This window comes from Fusarium redolens, assembly GCF_020744475.1.
Source record: "Fusarium redolens strain MPI-CAGE-AT-0023 chromosome Unknown BKA55scaffold_12, whole genome shotgun sequence".
In the NCBI taxonomy this organism is placed as follows: Eukaryota; Fungi; Ascomycota; class Sordariomycetes; order Hypocreales; family Nectriaceae; genus Fusarium; species Fusarium redolens.
The window spans coordinates 1,150,457-1,167,257 of NW_025763675.1; the positions used below are offsets into that span (position 1 = coordinate 1,150,457).

The 16,801-nt window shown below is 48.4% G+C and overlaps 7 protein-coding genes across 7 annotated transcripts; 5 read left to right on the top strand and 2 right to left on the bottom strand.

The window, feature by feature from the left end:
- Positions 1-577: 577 nt before the first annotated feature.
- On the top strand, positions 578-2,136 carry BKA55DRAFT_517034 (uncharacterized protein; the record flags this gene model as incomplete). Its single annotated transcript, XM_046188145.1, has 3 exons — positions 578-730; positions 823-1,711; positions 1,748-2,136. 3 exons carry the CDS (start codon positions 578-580, stop codon positions 2,134-2,136), a joined length of 1,431 nt encoding a protein of 476 aa, XP_046047080.1.
- An 849-nt stretch (positions 2,137-2,985) lies between these two features.
- On the bottom strand, positions 2,986-4,065 carry BKA55DRAFT_541839 (uncharacterized protein; the record flags this gene model as incomplete). Its single annotated transcript, XM_046190426.1, has 2 exons — positions 2,986-3,683; positions 3,732-4,065. The coding sequence occupies 2 exons, from the start codon at positions 4,063-4,065 to the stop codon at positions 2,986-2,988; spliced, it is 1,032 nt and encodes a 343-aa protein (XP_046047081.1).
- Positions 4,066-6,317: 2,252 nt separating this feature from the next.
- BKA55DRAFT_541840 (uncharacterized protein) lies at positions 6,318-7,013 on the top strand (the record flags this gene model as incomplete). Its single annotated transcript, XM_046190427.1, has 1 exon — positions 6,318-7,013. The coding sequence occupies one exon, from the start codon at positions 6,318-6,320 to the stop codon at positions 7,011-7,013; it is 696 nt and encodes a 231-aa protein (XP_046047082.1).
- Positions 7,014-8,591: 1,578 nt separating this feature from the next.
- Positions 8,592-9,736, top strand: BKA55DRAFT_517425 (uncharacterized protein; the record flags this gene model as incomplete). The annotated part of the gene is made up of 4 exons (XM_046188188.1): positions 8,592-8,661; positions 8,739-8,754; positions 8,908-9,131; positions 9,192-9,736. 4 exons carry the CDS (start codon positions 8,592-8,594, stop codon positions 9,734-9,736), a joined length of 855 nt encoding a protein of 284 aa, XP_046047083.1.
- A 922-nt stretch (positions 9,737-10,658) lies between these two features.
- Positions 10,659-12,476, top strand: BKA55DRAFT_517268 (uncharacterized protein; the record flags this gene model as incomplete). The annotated part of the gene is made up of 2 exons (XM_046188174.1): positions 10,659-10,756; positions 10,862-12,476. 2 exons carry the CDS (start codon positions 10,659-10,661, stop codon positions 12,474-12,476), a joined length of 1,713 nt encoding a protein of 570 aa, XP_046047084.1.
- Positions 12,477-12,612: 136 nt separating this feature from the next.
- BKA55DRAFT_595993 (uncharacterized protein) lies at positions 12,613-13,981 on the bottom strand (the record flags this gene model as incomplete). The annotated part of the gene is made up of 3 exons (XM_046195882.1): positions 12,613-13,452; positions 13,499-13,706; positions 13,764-13,981. 3 exons carry the CDS (start codon positions 13,979-13,981, stop codon positions 12,613-12,615), a joined length of 1,266 nt encoding a protein of 421 aa, XP_046047085.1.
- Positions 13,982-15,173: 1,192 nt separating this feature from the next.
- Positions 15,174-16,783, top strand: BKA55DRAFT_575154 (Alpha/Beta hydrolase protein). The gene has a single exon (XM_046193361.1). The coding sequence runs from the start codon at positions 15,289-15,291 to the stop codon at positions 16,297-16,299; it is 1,011 nt and encodes a 336-aa protein (XP_046047086.1). The 5' UTR covers positions 15,174-15,288; the 3' UTR covers positions 16,300-16,783.
- Positions 16,784-16,801: the final 18 nt, after the last annotated feature.

Consider the following 16,801-nt stretch of genomic DNA (forward strand, 5'->3'; position numbering starts at 1 on the left):
CTCACCCGAAACCATTCGGAGCTTTTACAATACAGACCTGGGGGATCTACTGCAGGGATTGACGTTGTTTACGAGGCTGAAACGAAATGTATTTTCTGAGGGTAGTACGGTGCCTGATGAGGCTCTTCACATGTTTCACGGGGTGTCGAGAATCATGTGGCTTTGCAGGAGAAACGGTCTATCGTAAGGTTGTTGATTCAGAGGCGTTAAGTGGCACTTTATGTGGTTCAAGTTCGTATAACGTGTAGCCGCTCAATACTTTATCACTGACAACTTCATATGGTCTGAAAGAGCAACCTCAGGTTCTGATTCTGCAATCTTACAAACTGTCCTCTGAACCACTGTCAATAATGGAAGTTCTGCTTCTCGCAATGGCCAAAGTGCACGTCTTGGCATTGCTTTATCACTTGTTTCAAGCATGGCCAGTACTGCCACGACCCAAAGAACCGCTATCATCAGACTTACCAAACTTGACTTGAACATCCTTCTTCACTGTTTTCCGTACTCTTTCAATATAACAAGGGCGCTCTGCTCTCTTCTTCACATTATCATATTTCTCTTAATATCAACCCTCATCATGGACGGCTCGAAGGAACCAGCGCCTACTCAGGCCACTCTGGACAACCCCAAGAAGCGAGCTGCCAGCAGATCTCCCTCTATCTCTCCATCACAGGCCCAGCAGATCAAGAAAATCCGCTATGAGGACGATAATCAGAATATGAATGACCATGTGAGTATCTTCTCACCTCGTACAAGACCGCATTATCTCCAGAAAGCCATGACATGCATCACTTCTTCATAAGCTGACCTGTATCTTAATAGGTCATGTATCAGCCAGCTCCTATTCGAAGTATGCTTCCATCCGCTGCTCTCCTGGGCTATATAAATGAGACTCAGGCCCGCTCTTCGTTCTTGGAACAAATCGATAACTGGCTTGAGGACATTTACCCTTCAGATCTACGGGAGAAAGCACGCTCAGACTGCTTCATTTTGCACCAAGACGCCAAATCCATACTTCTAGAAAGATCTCATTCTGCTCCACCCATGATGCCAGGTAGAAAAAACCTCACCGGTCAAGCTACCGCCTTTGGACTGGCGTTTTCTCCCAAATCCTCCCTCAAACCCTCATCCCCTGGATTCACTACCAACGAAGGGGGCCCCTCTATTGATCCGACACCGACTAATTATCCAACTGTCACTGGCACACCTAATCGATCTAGTGGGCCTCTCGTTGAGAGTGCCCTCTACAGGGACTTTAATCTTGCTCTGAACAATATCCTTTTACTTGACTCTCGAACTGAACTCCCGCCTCATATCTTAACCCTTGTCGACTCACTCAAGAAAGGTCGATCTTCGCCGGAGCCTATTCCCAAAGATAACAATGATCTCTACGCCATGGAAGCAGGTGCCAGCGAAGCAAAAGTTGAAGAATTTGTTCGAAATAATATCATTCCCCCTGATTCTAGCACAGATACTATCCAGCGCAGCGATCGTGTCTTCGTAAGCAGGGCCGTACTCCCCGTCACTCAGCCCTATTCAAGACTCAGCGTTCCTGTCCCCGACCTCCTATACGGCTACCGCTTCTCTGCCTTCGAACAAGACCAACGAACACAGATCGCAACATGCGGTAATTTTGCTATAGCAAACAGCGAAGGCCTCTCCTTTCCCTTCTTCGCAGTCGAGTTCAAAGGTGACGGACCATCCAGCAAAGGTAGTCTCTAGGTGGCGACGAACCAATGCCTGGGAGCGTCCACAGCCTGTATACAGATCAGCGAGAATCTGAAAAACAGACTTGAGAAGTGCACAGACATTGAACCCAACAAGCCACTTGATAGCACGAGCTTCAGCATCGCCATGAATGGAACTGAGGCTCGGTTACATGCCTCTTGGAAGGATGAAGTCTTCATATATACGCAAAAGATTAAGACGTTTCTTTTGCAGCGGCCTGAAGAGTTTCTCGAGTTCCGGAGGTTCGTCCGGAATATTATTGATTGGGGACGCGATGAGCGCTTGGAATGCATAAAATCTGGACTTGATGTTTTGATCGAGGAGAGGGAGATAGTGCCCCTGAAGAACAAGCTTTCTCGTCCGAGGTCAAAGTCTGGGGGTAGCACAATCCGGTTGCAACCATATTAGGTGGCTGTGGCAAAAGGCTGTTCATCATGGCGATCATTGAAGGAGCTTTCGGGTTTTCGATGTCTGTAACATATGGTCACGGGGACCTTGGATACTCTCATGGCGAAGAATAGCTGGAGCGACTCTGGTAAGTCGTCGGAAGTGAGATTGGAGGGCAATGATACCACTGAATGGTATGTTTTCTGGCGTTGTTTATGGTCATTTTGGAGCCGGGATCTGGTATATAGGAGATTAAAAGCCGTTGGAAGGGCGCTTTGCTATGGGACAGTACAGGGGCAAGTTGTAGAGAAGTCTGGTTGGTCCAGATAGCTAGACAATTGCTTCAAATACACTTTTCTGGATTGGTTCGAAACGTACGTGGTTTCTAAAAAAAATACTTGGGATCCAATATTGAACGCTTTTGCAAGACTCGTTTCCGTAGCTCTGTCTTCCATCCTAGAATGATACCTTTCGGTGTTGTGCTTGGAGACGTGACACTTAAATTCACCTTCAATAACCACACTATCGTAGATAACACAAATGTAGAAGGCCAATTATAGTATAGGGTTGTGGAGGAGTCGTGGCATACACTTGATGCGGGTTAAAACCACCACGATTTGGCATAGTGTGCGTCATGTTGAGTATTGAACGTCAACAAGGATTAGATCCCAAAAACAGCCATTGTCATGCTAATGTTCTAAGAAGCGTGGTAATTGCTTTGTTGTATACGCGGATGAGTGACACGCAAAGGGTGATACAAGTTGGATATTGCGAATATGTATTGTGAAAACAAATGGCTTGGCTTGGTATTAATCTATCATCGATTCTCCTCTTCAGTCCTCGAGTCTCCCAATCAACGCCAGTCAATAGTTACCACGACGAATGCCCTCCATCAATAACGAGGTTGCCCCCCGTCATATAACTACTCGCATTGCTCAACAAGAACAGCGCAGCACCTTTAAACTCCTGCGTCTCAGCCAATCTCCCCATCATGATCTCCCGCTCCCACTCCTCTCGCATACCAGGCACTTCCTCGAAGTTACTCTGCACCATAGGCGTCATGATATGTCCAGGGCTAATGCAATTGACGCGAATTCCTCCAGTGCCATCTTTCTGAATAGGACTCCATTCCATAGCAAGATTGCGCGCAAGTTGAATAACAGCTGCCTTCGAAGAATTGTATACGGGGGAAATAAGACCGCGGTTCGCTTTCAAGCCTGAAATACTGGCGATGAGGCAGATGCTTCCGCGTTTCTTGTACTTCATCATTTGCTTGGCGGCGGATTTGGCGGTCATGAAAACGCCGGTGTAATTGATGGAGAGCATGTGTGCTACTTCATCTGCTTTGTATTCCACGGTAGGTGAGATGTGCTGGACGCCTGCTGCGGCTATCACGCCGTCAAGGCCTTGGTTCTCATCTGCGATGGCGGTGATGAGGCTATCGAGACCTTCGGCGTCTGACACGTCTTGTTTGCAATAGTGTAGAGATCCGCCCCATTCTGGAACGACGCGTGCTTGAGCTTCATGCCATCCTTCATCAGGATGATCAGCACGATCCAAACAATACACTGTAGTTCATTTAGTTATTATTCAGGTCAATTGTGTGGTTGACATACCTTTTCCGCCAGCTTCAACAAGACTCTCAGCCAAAGTCAGTCCAAGACCTTGAGCACCGCCTGTGACGATAAAGACCTTTCCAGCGAGGTCGAAATCTGAGAAACGCTTGCGCCCGACGTTTGTTCCTCGAGGTAAAGTGAGTTCATGGGCAGGATTCTCTCTAGGGTCTGGGTTCATGGGTTTTGCACTGTCGTTTTCAGTGGTGTGTATCGAGCGTTGACAGATTGGCTTAGCAACGAGGTTTGGTGTTTGCCTAAGAGCAGCTATCCGCGCGTGAGAGTATGTCTTACTAGCGATTGAGCAAGTTGCTCGTTTGAGTATTGATGCAGACATGTTGTCTCAATGGAAATGGCTATTGCTTCAGTTGAAGTTGTGTAAGATAGAGATCAATTGACAAAGACATCAAAATTTGACAGATATCGTGAAATTTTGTACTCATTCGTCCTAATATTTATATCATTCAATCTGAAATTGTGTTACCAACACTGAACATTTCTTTTGCCGAATCTGACGTCTCGGCGACGTAAGCATTACCCGTCACCAAAACCTCCCAACTCACGACGACACGGAGCTTCTCAGCCACGAGAATACCCTCTAGTCTATGGAGCAGGGATTCATACCATGTTTTGTGACCGGAGCTTCATGTCCGCCTGTCGGATCGTTTTATCTCAGTTGCTTGACTGATCATCTTACCCTTGGCGTTGAGGCGATTGACGTCTCATATGCATCATCTCCCAAGGCTCCAGTTTTTAAAATATGAAACAGAGATAAAGAGGCAAAAAGTCGTCGTGACAGCTGTGGCTGTGAACGGTACCTGAATTATTCCCTGCCATGCCTGTTTGATGGGCGTGAAGCTGACATGCGTGGCTAATGGGGAACTTGGATTGCCATCCTTTTTGTGATGCAATTCTTGCGCACGGAGGAATCCTTTGATCGGCGGGTATATTTCGACTAACGGACCTCGTGCTCCGTTGTATTCAACCCATTGATTGACATAAACTTGTATAACTGGTTATTATATACGTCGAGCTGGGTGGTTTCATGCTCCGGGAGATCTAAATGGATCATTACGTATGAGGCTTATGGCGAAACGGCGATCAACACCATTCTCCTCCAATTGGCTACCATCATAACCTCTTCCAAACCATTGACTTTATGGAGAGCTATCACTGTTACACTATGGAGAGTCCAGTCAATCTTCTAGCCTTCTACACTTACCTTGCATGTCAATATGGCCAATTCGCACTGGGGCCCCTCAACTGTGTTGTACCTCGATATCCTAGGTCAAAAGGCAATACCACTGAGAGCTTTTATCATGCATCCATTAATAAATAACCCCAGATAGCAAAAATGGCAAACAGCAGCAAAAACATACAACAGTGAGGATTCCCCAGTCGTCACCGACCTGAGTACTAATTCACCGCTTCTCGGCTTGACGATGGGAGAGCAGACGGGATCCCGTATTCTCCAAGAGCTATGGTCGTATGTGACAGCAGATTACAGAAGCCGAATCATGAAGGGGCATTCTGAGGTGACTGTGGGTATGTGTATCTGTATGTTTAGACTCCTTCGACCGTATGATTCAGTAGAGGCAAGTCTAACAGGTTATACGGAGTACGCCGCTGGTATTCAAGATTAGCTTGTGTCTGAATGCTTTTATGAAGAGGGCAATCATCATACGGCCTATTTAAGTTTAAAAAGCATCAAATGACTCATGATTGGCCTCCTGAATGATATACCGGAGCAGCCTTGAGTCTACATTGTGTAGATAGTGGGAGAAGGAGCTTCGAATATACCGAGGCATATACTTCTTCTATGGCCGTCGACATGTCAACAGGTATTGCATCTTGGCCAGCATATCGACCCGTATCAATATTTTAAGAAGTTATGATGCTTTAGTTAAAGTTTATGTACGATGGTGAAGTGACCTTGATACTCAGTTTTATCTCGAGATAGTTTGAGATTATATCTCGCATGTAATGGGGCATCCCCCGGCTCATGACAAACTTGTAAACGCTGTGAGCATATCTGCAAGGTGCATCGTCTACGCTTCATCGTCACCAGATTGCCTTTGATGTTCCTGATTGCTCTCAAAGGACGGCTCCCCTCGTCACTCGTTGTCAACTTCGACAAGCATGCCTCCACGGGGATGAAATATCTGCAAACAAAGTTGCTGAGGGTTCCCACTACGAAGCTTGTATGGGTCGAGACGTCCTCACATACTCTCGTTGTGGTGCTTTGCCAAAGGTTGTTTCTGCTGATAACCTATCATTCGAAAGATGCGAGTCGGAAGCTTCAACCACATTATTGGTGATAGCAATAGGCGTATTGAGCTTAACTTGCCTGTCTCGATGATTCCCCTCTTTAACAAAACATCTATTACGATATCATGGTAGACCTTCAGATATCTCGTGAAGGAGACCTCAGCAAAGCCCCTTAACTTATTCTCCAACGTACCTAGCTAAGACACCCCAGGTCACTTCAACTCTACTCTCTCAATATTGCTCAACGCTACAGAAATAGCGATATCTTCTTTACTTGGTCATTTCTTTATTTTCTGACGCAAAAACGATTAATATACCACCATGCCACGCGGAGTCCCCAATAACCACAGGCGCGAGATGTGCTGTGAGCTTCTCATCAACACTCCAGGACTATCATTCTCCCAACGCGCCAAAGAAAACCCCCAGTTTCGACAAGCCTGTACAAAAGTCTTTAGCGGTGCAGCTCCGCGACCAGACATGACCACGACGGAGGCAGAAGGCAACATCTGCGAGTTCTTAAACGAATGCGACAACCATTTCCACTTCCTCACCATTTGCCCCTACCACAGTCTATTAGCCCCGTGCGCATGTCGAGAAACCGTGTTTCGATACTACGATCGCATTGCCAATTGTCTCAGAAAGTCTTGGGGAAGACCTATTGATCCTGATGACATCAGTGCTATAGTCGAAGCAACCTTGTACGCTCGAATCGAGGACATCAAGAAGAATGGGATCTGGCGGGTAGACAACCTCATCCTACTCAATGTTCATATTCTTCTCTGCGGATTCTCGGAGTTCAAGAATAGCCATGGCTATCGTCCTGTGCGTAGTCTGTTTTGGACTGTCACTGGTGCTATTGAGCAGAAACAAGAAGCTAGAAAGAGGATGGAAACGCTTCTCAGGCAACGACAGGTCAGGAATATCAGGTCTGTCCTGGGGGCTGGAAATCTTTCTGCAGCATATTTGGCTGACACTAAGGAAAAGTTTGTACCGCTTCTGAAATTCTTATTGCTGTAAGCTGACCCTCGAAGGAAACAATGAATGTCTAGCGCTGCGTGAGCTTTGGCTTTTACATCAAACGGAAATTGGTTGGACATAGCTTGGGTCTATGGAGAACCGACAGGGGCTTATGCATTTTGGATTTGGAGACATCAATGTTTAATAAAGCGGACTTTGACTGAGAATCATCGATTTTGAAGCTGCAATGACGAAGTTATGCATGCCGCAGATGGAGGCATTTGAGCTTTCAATTCTGTCTCCAGCGAGGCCCAAAACGAACATGCCCTGCACGAAACTTGAACAGTGTTTCTGTAAGGGTATGAACCTTCTTAATGTTAACGATGCCTCATAGGTAACCATTGTATTTGAGTTCTGTGAAAAAATTATTAATTCCGAGTGTGCTGTCGCCTTGCCATGAAGCATCGAGGAATGGTGCAGGGTAACTCAATTTGTGAAGTGTAAATTAGGAAACAAGTTAATGTTTACCAGCAAAGTCATGTCTTCAGTTGGCGGAAATGTTCAAATAAACTCACAACATCTATTGGAATTATCCCTTTATCCTATAGAGCTCTTAAATATCTGAAAGATGCCGTCGCGAAGTTCATAAAGGAGATTTTAGCCGCTCACAAGTCGATTCGGGTTCCACCCACCCATTGGAATTGGTCGGTTCTCGTTGGCTGAGACGAAGTTCGCGCGGTTCAGCTATGCAGGGGCTTGGGCCTTGGTAAAAGCTGGTATCAGGCGATGACGAAAGTCAAAGCTCGAGAGTCAGCTTATTGAAGCTCTTTGTTCGAATGACGATGAGGGTTGAATTGAGGATTTTTGGTAAATTAGACGAACATAGAGCAAAATGGTCAGAGGTAGCTTGCCATACTGTGGCGAGGCTCTGCGTACAGCAATTATGCTATGATGGGTCGTATTTCAAGTAAGTTCTCTTACTAGTGGCGTCTTCACGTGCTTTCGAAACAGGTTAATTGTCGTCATCGAAGCCATCACCACCTCCAGATAAGCTTGGACAGGCGTTTCAGTTGGTGTCGTGTACAACCAACGGATACATCAAAGGACGAACCTACCAAACACGATCTAAACACACAGTACGACCTCGAAGAAACCACAATCAATATTAATTCCCTCCTACTTGTAGTCTCAGACAAACTCCCTTACCAGCCTCTTTGTCCATCCCCCCACCTCGAGCTCCCTCCCGTCGGGTCTTAGATAGCGCCCAGTCCCCGGTCATTTCTCCCCCTCTCAAAAGATAGGCAGCCGTTTTAGCGCCTCAGCTGCTAAACCGCGCTGGAAACTAATCGCTGAAACCTGTCCTAAGCCTTGGAGCTTGGGGCACCTCATCCAAAGCGGGGGCAGGCTCCGTCACTGCCACAGTCCATTCCATCACTCTCCCCTGCCTTGATTCTTACCCACTTCCAAATCCAATCCAAAGCCCACAACTTCTCTTCTCTTCCCTACGACATCGTCATTCATCACCATCTTCGACTCTCAATAACAACATCAGCTCGTCCTCAACCACATCGCGAGCGCAGATTACTCTGAACCTATACTAGATCGCATCATTTCTCGACTCTCTTATCTCTAGACGCCATGGCTCCCCCGCCGAACCCCAATCTTCCTCTCCAGGAGAGGCTTCTGGCCCTTGCTAAGACCCTCCAGTGTACGTGGTATCTTGAGATGCGACTTTGCGCGCAGACATTATATGGGATCGCATTGCTAACTTGGTGTTTCTCACAGTCGGTTGGTTTGTCGGGTACGTCTTGTCATGAACTTTACATTTGTCCCGCTCTGCCTCGGTGCGACGAAATGGCCACGATAGCTGTTTTGGATCTACGGCTTCCCTCTTTGGAGCTCACATCACCACTAAATAGCCAGATCTGTGACTGACAAGCTTCCTTGACTATAGACACCTCACCCTGATCCTTACGACGGGCCGATATTTCTTGTCCTGGATCCGAATGAACTACTACACCCGCATGGCCCAGCTCTCCTACCGTACTGCCTTTATCGCTGCCGCTGTCACCTATGGCATTGTCGTCTACAAGACCATGCGCGCTCGCGCAAAGACTGGCGCCCGTGCTGCTCCCAGTCCCATGGCTCTCCTTGCTGATGAGAACATCCAGTATCTTGGTAAGAGCTTCCGAGTCGAAGTACTCGCTGTGTCTGTGCACTTTTGCTGACTTCAAAAAGCCATGGCCCTTGTGTGGCTCTTCTCTCCCCAATACCCCCTCGCCTTGATCCCTTACACGATCTACTCGGTCTTCCACGTTGCTACTTATACCCGCGCCAACCTGATCCCCGCTGTCCTTGCGCCCAAGCCTGCGCCCGAGGCTGCTGATGGTGCTTCTCCTAGCCGTCGAGCTGTCAACAGCCCTCTTGCTGACCAGATCGGCGCTTTCGTCAAGGAGTACTATGACGCTTCAATGGCCATCGTCTCCACCCTTGAGATTGCTCTCTGGGGACGCATTCTCCTCTCCGCTATTCTCTTCCAGCGCCGATCATGGATCCTCATTGTTCTCTACACTGCTTTCCTCCGTGCTCGCTACGCCCAAAGCACCCATGTCCAGAACTCTTTCAACCAGCTCGGTGCTCGTGTGGACTCCCTCGTCAGTGCTCAGGGTACTCCCCCTGCTGCGCGACAGGTCTGGCAAGGTGTCAAGGAGGCTGGCAAGCAGTTCCACGACGCTACTGATGTCGGCAAGTACATTAGCGGCCCTGCTAAGAAGACCTCATAAGCTCGACACGACGACACGCAGCTTCGAGACTATTCCAAGTTGATGTTTATACGTAACGGATATGAATTGAGGCATAGCGAAATCAGACGATGGAAACGCCATGACGCTACGATTGGGCTAGCTGCTTTGTAGCTAAACGCGACGACGATTTCAGACTGGACAAGAAACATGGTGGTAGCAGGTACAACTGCACAGGCATAGGGACGTGGAAAAGAGGCACGGCCTCGTGACTGTATTTTTTATTCCTATACTTGGGGAACTTTTCTGGCGACTGTTCTCATGCGCACGCAGAGGGAGTTTTGTGGGCCGAGCATATCGACTTGGTGCACAAGCAGGAATGATGGGGAAGATAACGAAGGAGACTGGATGGGTATGGATTTCCTGGTGTTAGCTTTATTGTATTCGAATTTTAGGTTTGATCATGACTTGTGCCGTTGTTACAGTGACTTGCAAGAAGATAAATTGTTCATTGTTCAACTATCGCTTCATTGGACCTGTAATTGGTATTTCTGAGGAAGACATGGTTCTGAGTTTGGCACTCAAGACTCGCCATTGGACAGACTTCATGGAAGTAGAGTTAGCTAAGTTGGAATTACAGTACTGCAAGTCAAGATGAGACTTTGTTTCATCAGAATTCTTTGTTAAAACATGTTGTAGTAAGTATTTCGTCTCTACGTAGTCTTTCTTTTCGTCAGCTGGCGATGATATCAAAGCCCGATAAATGTCAGGTCCCTTGGTGGGGCGTAAGGATGACGTCGCCGGGCAAGTTACGTATGGATCTTTGACCAGGCGGCCTCAGCCTGTTCTACTCATCCCAAACCCATCGCCCCCCCTAAACAACCATTTTCAGCCAAATCAACTTGTAGTTGGTCGTTTTGAACGTTGTTACCTGATCTCCACAACTTGACGACTCCCGCTGGTGATGGCTTCGATCTTGCGACAGATTGTCGCGGGGCCGCGAGCTCGGCATCCCGAGGCTGGCTTGGATTTGTGCTACGTTACCGATCATATTATCGCGACGTAAGTCTAGTCATTGGAAGGCTTTTGCCAGAGGAGTGGTGTCTTAAGCACTTCTTGTGAAGCCATCTCGTTTTCCAGCGACTCTACTGACAGCTAGCTTCTTAGGTCCGGTCCTTCAGAAACATATCCCCAACTCGCATACCGAAACCCTCTCGACCAACTCGTCAAGTTCCTCGATTCGAAACACGGTGAAGATTGGGCAATATGGGAGTTCCGTGCAGAAGGAACAGGTTATCCTGATGAATCCGTATATGGTCGCGTGAGGCATTACCCATGGCCTGATCACCACCCACCTCCGTTCAGACTCGTGCCCATGATCATGGCTAGTATGCGCAATTGGTTACACGGCGGAGAACTAGGCGGTGGTGTAGTCACGGGTGATGGAAGACCCATGTCCTCTGGTAAAGACGCCGTTACTGAGGCGCAAAGGAAGGAGAAGCGAGATAAGAGAGTGGTGGTGGTTCATTGCAAAGCTGGCAAGGGACGAAGTGGCACAGTGAGCTGTAGTTATCTCATCGCGGAGGAGGGTTGGAAGCCTGAAGATGCTCTTGCGCGCTTCACGGAACGACGAATGCGACCACGATTTGGCGCCGGTGTCTCGATTCCTTCACAACTGCGCTGGATCAGCTACGTTGAGCGCTGGACAAAGGGTGGCAAGAAATACACCGACCGACCCATTGAGATCCCTGAGATTCACGTCTGGGGTTTGCGCAATGGTGTCAAGGTTGATATCGAAGGTTTTGCAGATGAGGGCAAGAAGATCGATGTCTTCCACACATTCAAGAAGGAAGAGCGTGTGGTTGTTGATCCTGAAGCACCTGAGGAGAGCGGTATTAGCGATATGATTTGGGAAATGGCGGGTTACTCGGTCACCAAGCAGAAGGAGAAAGCGCCTGATGAAGCGCACTTTTCTGAGGCGACGAATCCAGGTGAAACTCCATCATCGACGGTTGAGGAGAAGGAGCATATTGGCAAGGCGAAGACTATCAAGCGAAAGGGTACAGAGATCCTGCACAAGGTCTCGCCGGCGGGCTCTCACAAGGGTGTTGAGAGAACCAAGAACGGTTCTGCTACATCGTCAAAGACCGACGTTACAGAGGCAAACTCGGAGGAAGAACCAGGTGGCATGGCGGTTATTCTACGACCCAAAGCTCCAATCCGCATTCCCAACAGCGACGTCAATATCTCAGTCGAGCGTCGTAACAAGACCCCCAAGAGCATGGGTCTAACCATGGTAACAGCCGTCGCACACGTCTGGTTCAACACCTTCTTCGAAGGCCAAGGCCCCGAACGCAACGGCAAAGCCCTCGACAGCGGCGTCTTCAGCATCGAATGGGACGCCATGGACGGAATCAAAGGATCCAGCCGCAAAGGCTCTCGCGCCTTCGATCGAATTGCCGTAGTATGGCGCGTCGCCGGCACAGATGCCCTGCCGGAGGAAGTCCTCGAGCCAGAGGAAGGACAGCCCGTGCCGCAGGTTCGACCGGCGGATTGGAAGGGTGCGAATATGGAAGATCCGGATAATGAGAAGGACTTGGGACTTAGGGTTCAGAGTCCTGCGAGTGCGGATGTTAGTAAGGCGAGTAGTATCAAGAGTGCTGAGGAGGGGGTTGTGAAGAAGGATGGAGGGGAGTTGGAGGGTGTTAAGTCGAGTGGACCGTCGGGAGAGGATTTGTTGATTGGGGATCATGGGGAGGTTAAGGGGGAGAAGAAGGTGTAGTTTAATGATATCCATGTATATGACTGAATGGACGATTAGATGTTGTAAGATCATGACTGTGAATAGAGAGTATTATGCTACCATGGCAATATGTATGGGTATCTCGAATAGAAAGTGGCCATGTGCATGACTAGACTCAGTAGTGTCTACCCCTTCCTCTGTAATGCCTATCCCCTCGATATCCCCCATACGGTCCTCCCCTTCTATGATCTCCCCTCTCCCTATGACCATGATATCCTCCCCTACCCTCCCTTGGCGGTGGGGGCACAGGCTCTTCAACCTCAACTTCATACTCTTCGAAATCTTCCTTAAAGAATTCTTCAGTAATCTCTTGTTCCCTCCTCGCTGCCTCTGGCTCAAACACAAAACGCATCGTCCCTTCTTGACCACGAACCGTTCGTTTTCCAGATGCATCACCTGGCCATGATGTTGATGTCGCGGGTGAAGTAGCTGATGCAGGTGTAGAAGGTTGAGGATCTTCGGCTTCGCACCGGGAGCAGTAGTACAGATATCGAGGTTCGAACGCCTTGTCAAGATCGTTGTTAAGCCGAATCTTGATGTCGATGATCTTATTCTGATCAAACTGTGCCCCGACTTTTGTAGATTTACCATGCTGAACATATAAATCCAGAATATCAAGCATAGTCTCCATAACAGAACCCCAGTGATACTGACGCTTTGTCTTTGCGTACTCGCGAACTCTTTCGACGTGCTGTTCTGTCATGAGAGCTGTAAGCTCCACAACTGCCATTACCATGGAGAAAGTTGTGCGCTTTATGGGGACGAAGGTCTTGTAGATGTCGATACACATTGCGTATGCGGTCTCAAAGAAGGGTTTTCCGTCTTCTTTGCCAAAGATGTCGCGGACGACTTTTACGAGGAGTTTTTGGGGGTAGCGTGTGCGGAAGTCGAAGCCGATTGTTTCGAGGATGAGACGTTCGAGGCAGATGATGATTTTGCCTGGGCCTTCAAACATCTAAGAGGGTTAGCATGTTTGTAAGAAAGTTATTTGTTTGGCTTACCTTGTCATCGGGCGTGACAGATTTGTCAGGATTCTTAACGTTGTATGCCGCCGCGAGAATCTCCTTCGACTTCTTGATAGTATCCTCCACTTTACACGCGACAAATAGCGATGCCAGTGCAGCATCCTGATAGTTGTACTCGGCGTCTCTAAAGTTGAGTCGAAATTTGTGGAAGTAAGTGCACGCTGTGTCGAATGTCCTCACAGGTCTGTTTCCCAGTCAGTCCTCAATTCTCGATGGTATCCTATAGAAAAGCCCAACGTACAATTGTAAATACTCTCTGACGTTTTCAATCAACTGCACACCCTGAAGACGGTAGTTATCCTGTCTTGCGGGATCGCAGCCATTGTCCTTGAGCATGCGTCGCAGCTTGAGCTCTGATGTGTATTGATTCGAACTGGATATGAAGCCTGGATGGGGTCCGATCTTGGGTATCGCGTCGCCGTTTGTGGCCGCAGACGGACCATTGTTTGAGGTTGTCATTCTTAATTGAAGCAGTACGTGGGATTCGTGGTGTATGTCGCAAGTTTGCCGGTCTTCGTTTAGTGGTGATTTCGGTCGTCAAAACGGTCGATGAATAATTGGAACGGGTAAGCCTTGTCGCCCAGCGTTGTGACGATCAGGCTTTACTAGCTTCAATTATAGAGACTCAATATGAGCTTAGATATTAGAAGTGGGTGTATTCTCTCGGCAGATACAGCGATGATGTCCGTTGTCGCGTGGAGTCAAAATTACTTCAGTTGTCATGATGCAAAGCAGTTGCGATGTGGCTGAAGCTGGCGACTGTGGCGCAGCTAATTACAAGCCTCAATTCAGATGTGCTTTCATGACGATGAGCATTGCATCGAGCACAGCATGATCATTGATAAAGCGCAAGGGTACATTACAGTCAATTATTCTGAAAACTCAAAGGATCTATACAAGGTTGTCGTGATGATTTTGATAATTGAGTTCAGAACGTAATACGGTCAAACGCCGCAGTTTGTTTCTGAACCAACCCTGGAGTTGAACATTCACAAAGGAATCTCCCTGTCCTTCTCTCAAAGGGTCGGTCCTGCCAGGAACTGAGATGGTTTCAGGACTTACTTACATCGTACGTTGAGACTTCTTTTTGGCAGCCTGAGCATATTTGCGAATTCATGTTCTGGTGTAATGGTAGGAGCGACATACGCGATAATGAGGCATGGCAAGAGGCTCTTGACGCACTCACAATATGGAGAGGTCACTCATAAGAATAGACCAAGTTGCAATTAATCCCACCAAGTCTCAGCCATGTAGAACCCCCCAAAGGAGCATAAATTTAGTCAACCTTAGTCGCAGGCTTGTCTGGCTATGAACCCATCAAATTGGCTTGATCTTCAAGATAAAATCTGGGGTGCTTGCAGATCATCAGCACCCAAGCTCTGACCGGAAGGGAGGGATCAGCTCTTGTTCCTTCTACGGAGGATTAAAGTGACCATGGCATGATTATACGTACGATGATAATTTCAAGAAAGCATACCTACCGAATTTGGGAAATATTTACAATGCCATTGTTAGGATGGGAAGGATGAACCGTTAGATCGCTGCTTCCTTCCCGTCTCCCCTAACCCACCCCCGCCTTCCGCCGGTTTCAGGAAAGTGGAGGGTCATAGCTGACGTCTTCAGCTAGCTCAGCTCCCCAAACAACTCTCCATCTTCATCTCCATCTCCGTCTTCATCATACTCATCACTCATCGTTGTATTATCCATCACAGCACTCATATTAATTCTAAGAACATCATCGCTTGCATCACACTCTAATCACCATCATGCCTTACCCATCCTTGCTCCGGCTTGGCTTGGCCATTGGGGCCTTGGCCGGACAGAGCTATGCTTCCCCTGCTGCACCTATTCACACAAGAGACGACCTATCCGATACCCCATTACCTATTGTTGTTTGGCACGGCCTTGGTGACCAATTTAACAGCGATGGAATGAAGAGCATCCAAGCCCTCGCTGAAGCCATCAACCCAGGAACATTTGTTCATATCATTGCCCTCGATGAGGATCCCGGCCAGGATCGTATGGCTACTTTCAAGGGAAATGTCACGGACCAAGTCAGCAAAGTTTGCGAGGAACTGGCCAAGCACCCCATTCTGTCTACTGCACCTGCTATTGATGCCATCGGTATCTCTCAGGGCGGACAGTTCCTCCGCGGTTACGTCGAGCGCTGTAACTGGCCACAGGTCCGCAGTCTTATCACATTTGGTAGCCAACACAATGGTATCGTCGACTTCAGGGCCTGTGGTGCTACCGACTGGCTCTGCAAGACAGCTATGGCCCTCATGAGATCCGGTACTTGGAGCAATCTTGTGCAATCAAGCCTTGTTCCCGCTCAATACTACCGCAACCCAGGAACTGAAGCCGATTACAGCAAATACCTCGAGAATTCCAACTTCCTAGCCGACATCAACAACGAGCGCGAGTTAAAAAACGAAAAATACAAGGCAAATCTGAGCAAGTTGACCAACTTCGTCATGTGGATGTTCGAAGATGATGATCTTGTTATCCCGAAAGAATCTGCGTGGTTTGAGGAGGTCAATGGCACAGAAGTTATCCCTCTCCGAGCCCGTGAGCTTTATCACGAGGATTGGCTTGGCCTTCGCGAGCTTGACCGCAATGGTGGCCTTAGATTCCGAAGTGCCCCCGGCAAGCACCTCGAGAACCTCCCTGAGCTACTGAACAGGACCATCACAAATTACTGCGGCCCGTGGAAACGGACTTTTGAGTCAGATATCGAAAACCCCGGGGACGGGCTCTTTGAGGCCAGTGACCTATAGGTTAGCGCGCACCACGACGCAGCAATCCTCGCAGATCCGGACATGGACAGGGACGGGGGCTTTCGGATCAGCGGTGACCATTTGGTAAGCGCGAGGCAGGGCGGAGGATGCGTCACAAGGATTGAGGTGATTGAGGAAGTTGAGGTGCTGGTAAAGACCTGCTACGAGGAGGACGGGCACTGCTACGAGGAAAATGGGCACCACTCCCAGGAAGACATACTCTGCTGTGGAGACATAACCAACCATATGGAAGACATATTCTCCTGTGAGGAAGACGTGCCCTGCCGCTAGGAGAATGGGCGCCACGAGGGAGTCGAGACGGGAGAGACCTGCTGCGAGAAAATTGGGTACAACGGTGAGGAACGGGACATAGCTGCCGAGTACTTGGCAGAATGTGACTGTGGACGGTAATTCCCTGGGCCTGGGTCTTGACGAAGGAAGAAGATTGTTTCAAAGAAGGCGCAAGAGAGGCGTAATACCATCAATATTGTATTGTTAATGC

Bases quoted from the DNA above. Each gene is read 5' to 3' on its own strand.
- BKA55DRAFT_575154 (XM_046193361.1), top strand. From the start codon at position 15,289: ATGCCTTACCCATCCTTGCTCCGGCTTGGCTTGGCCATTGGGGCCTTG.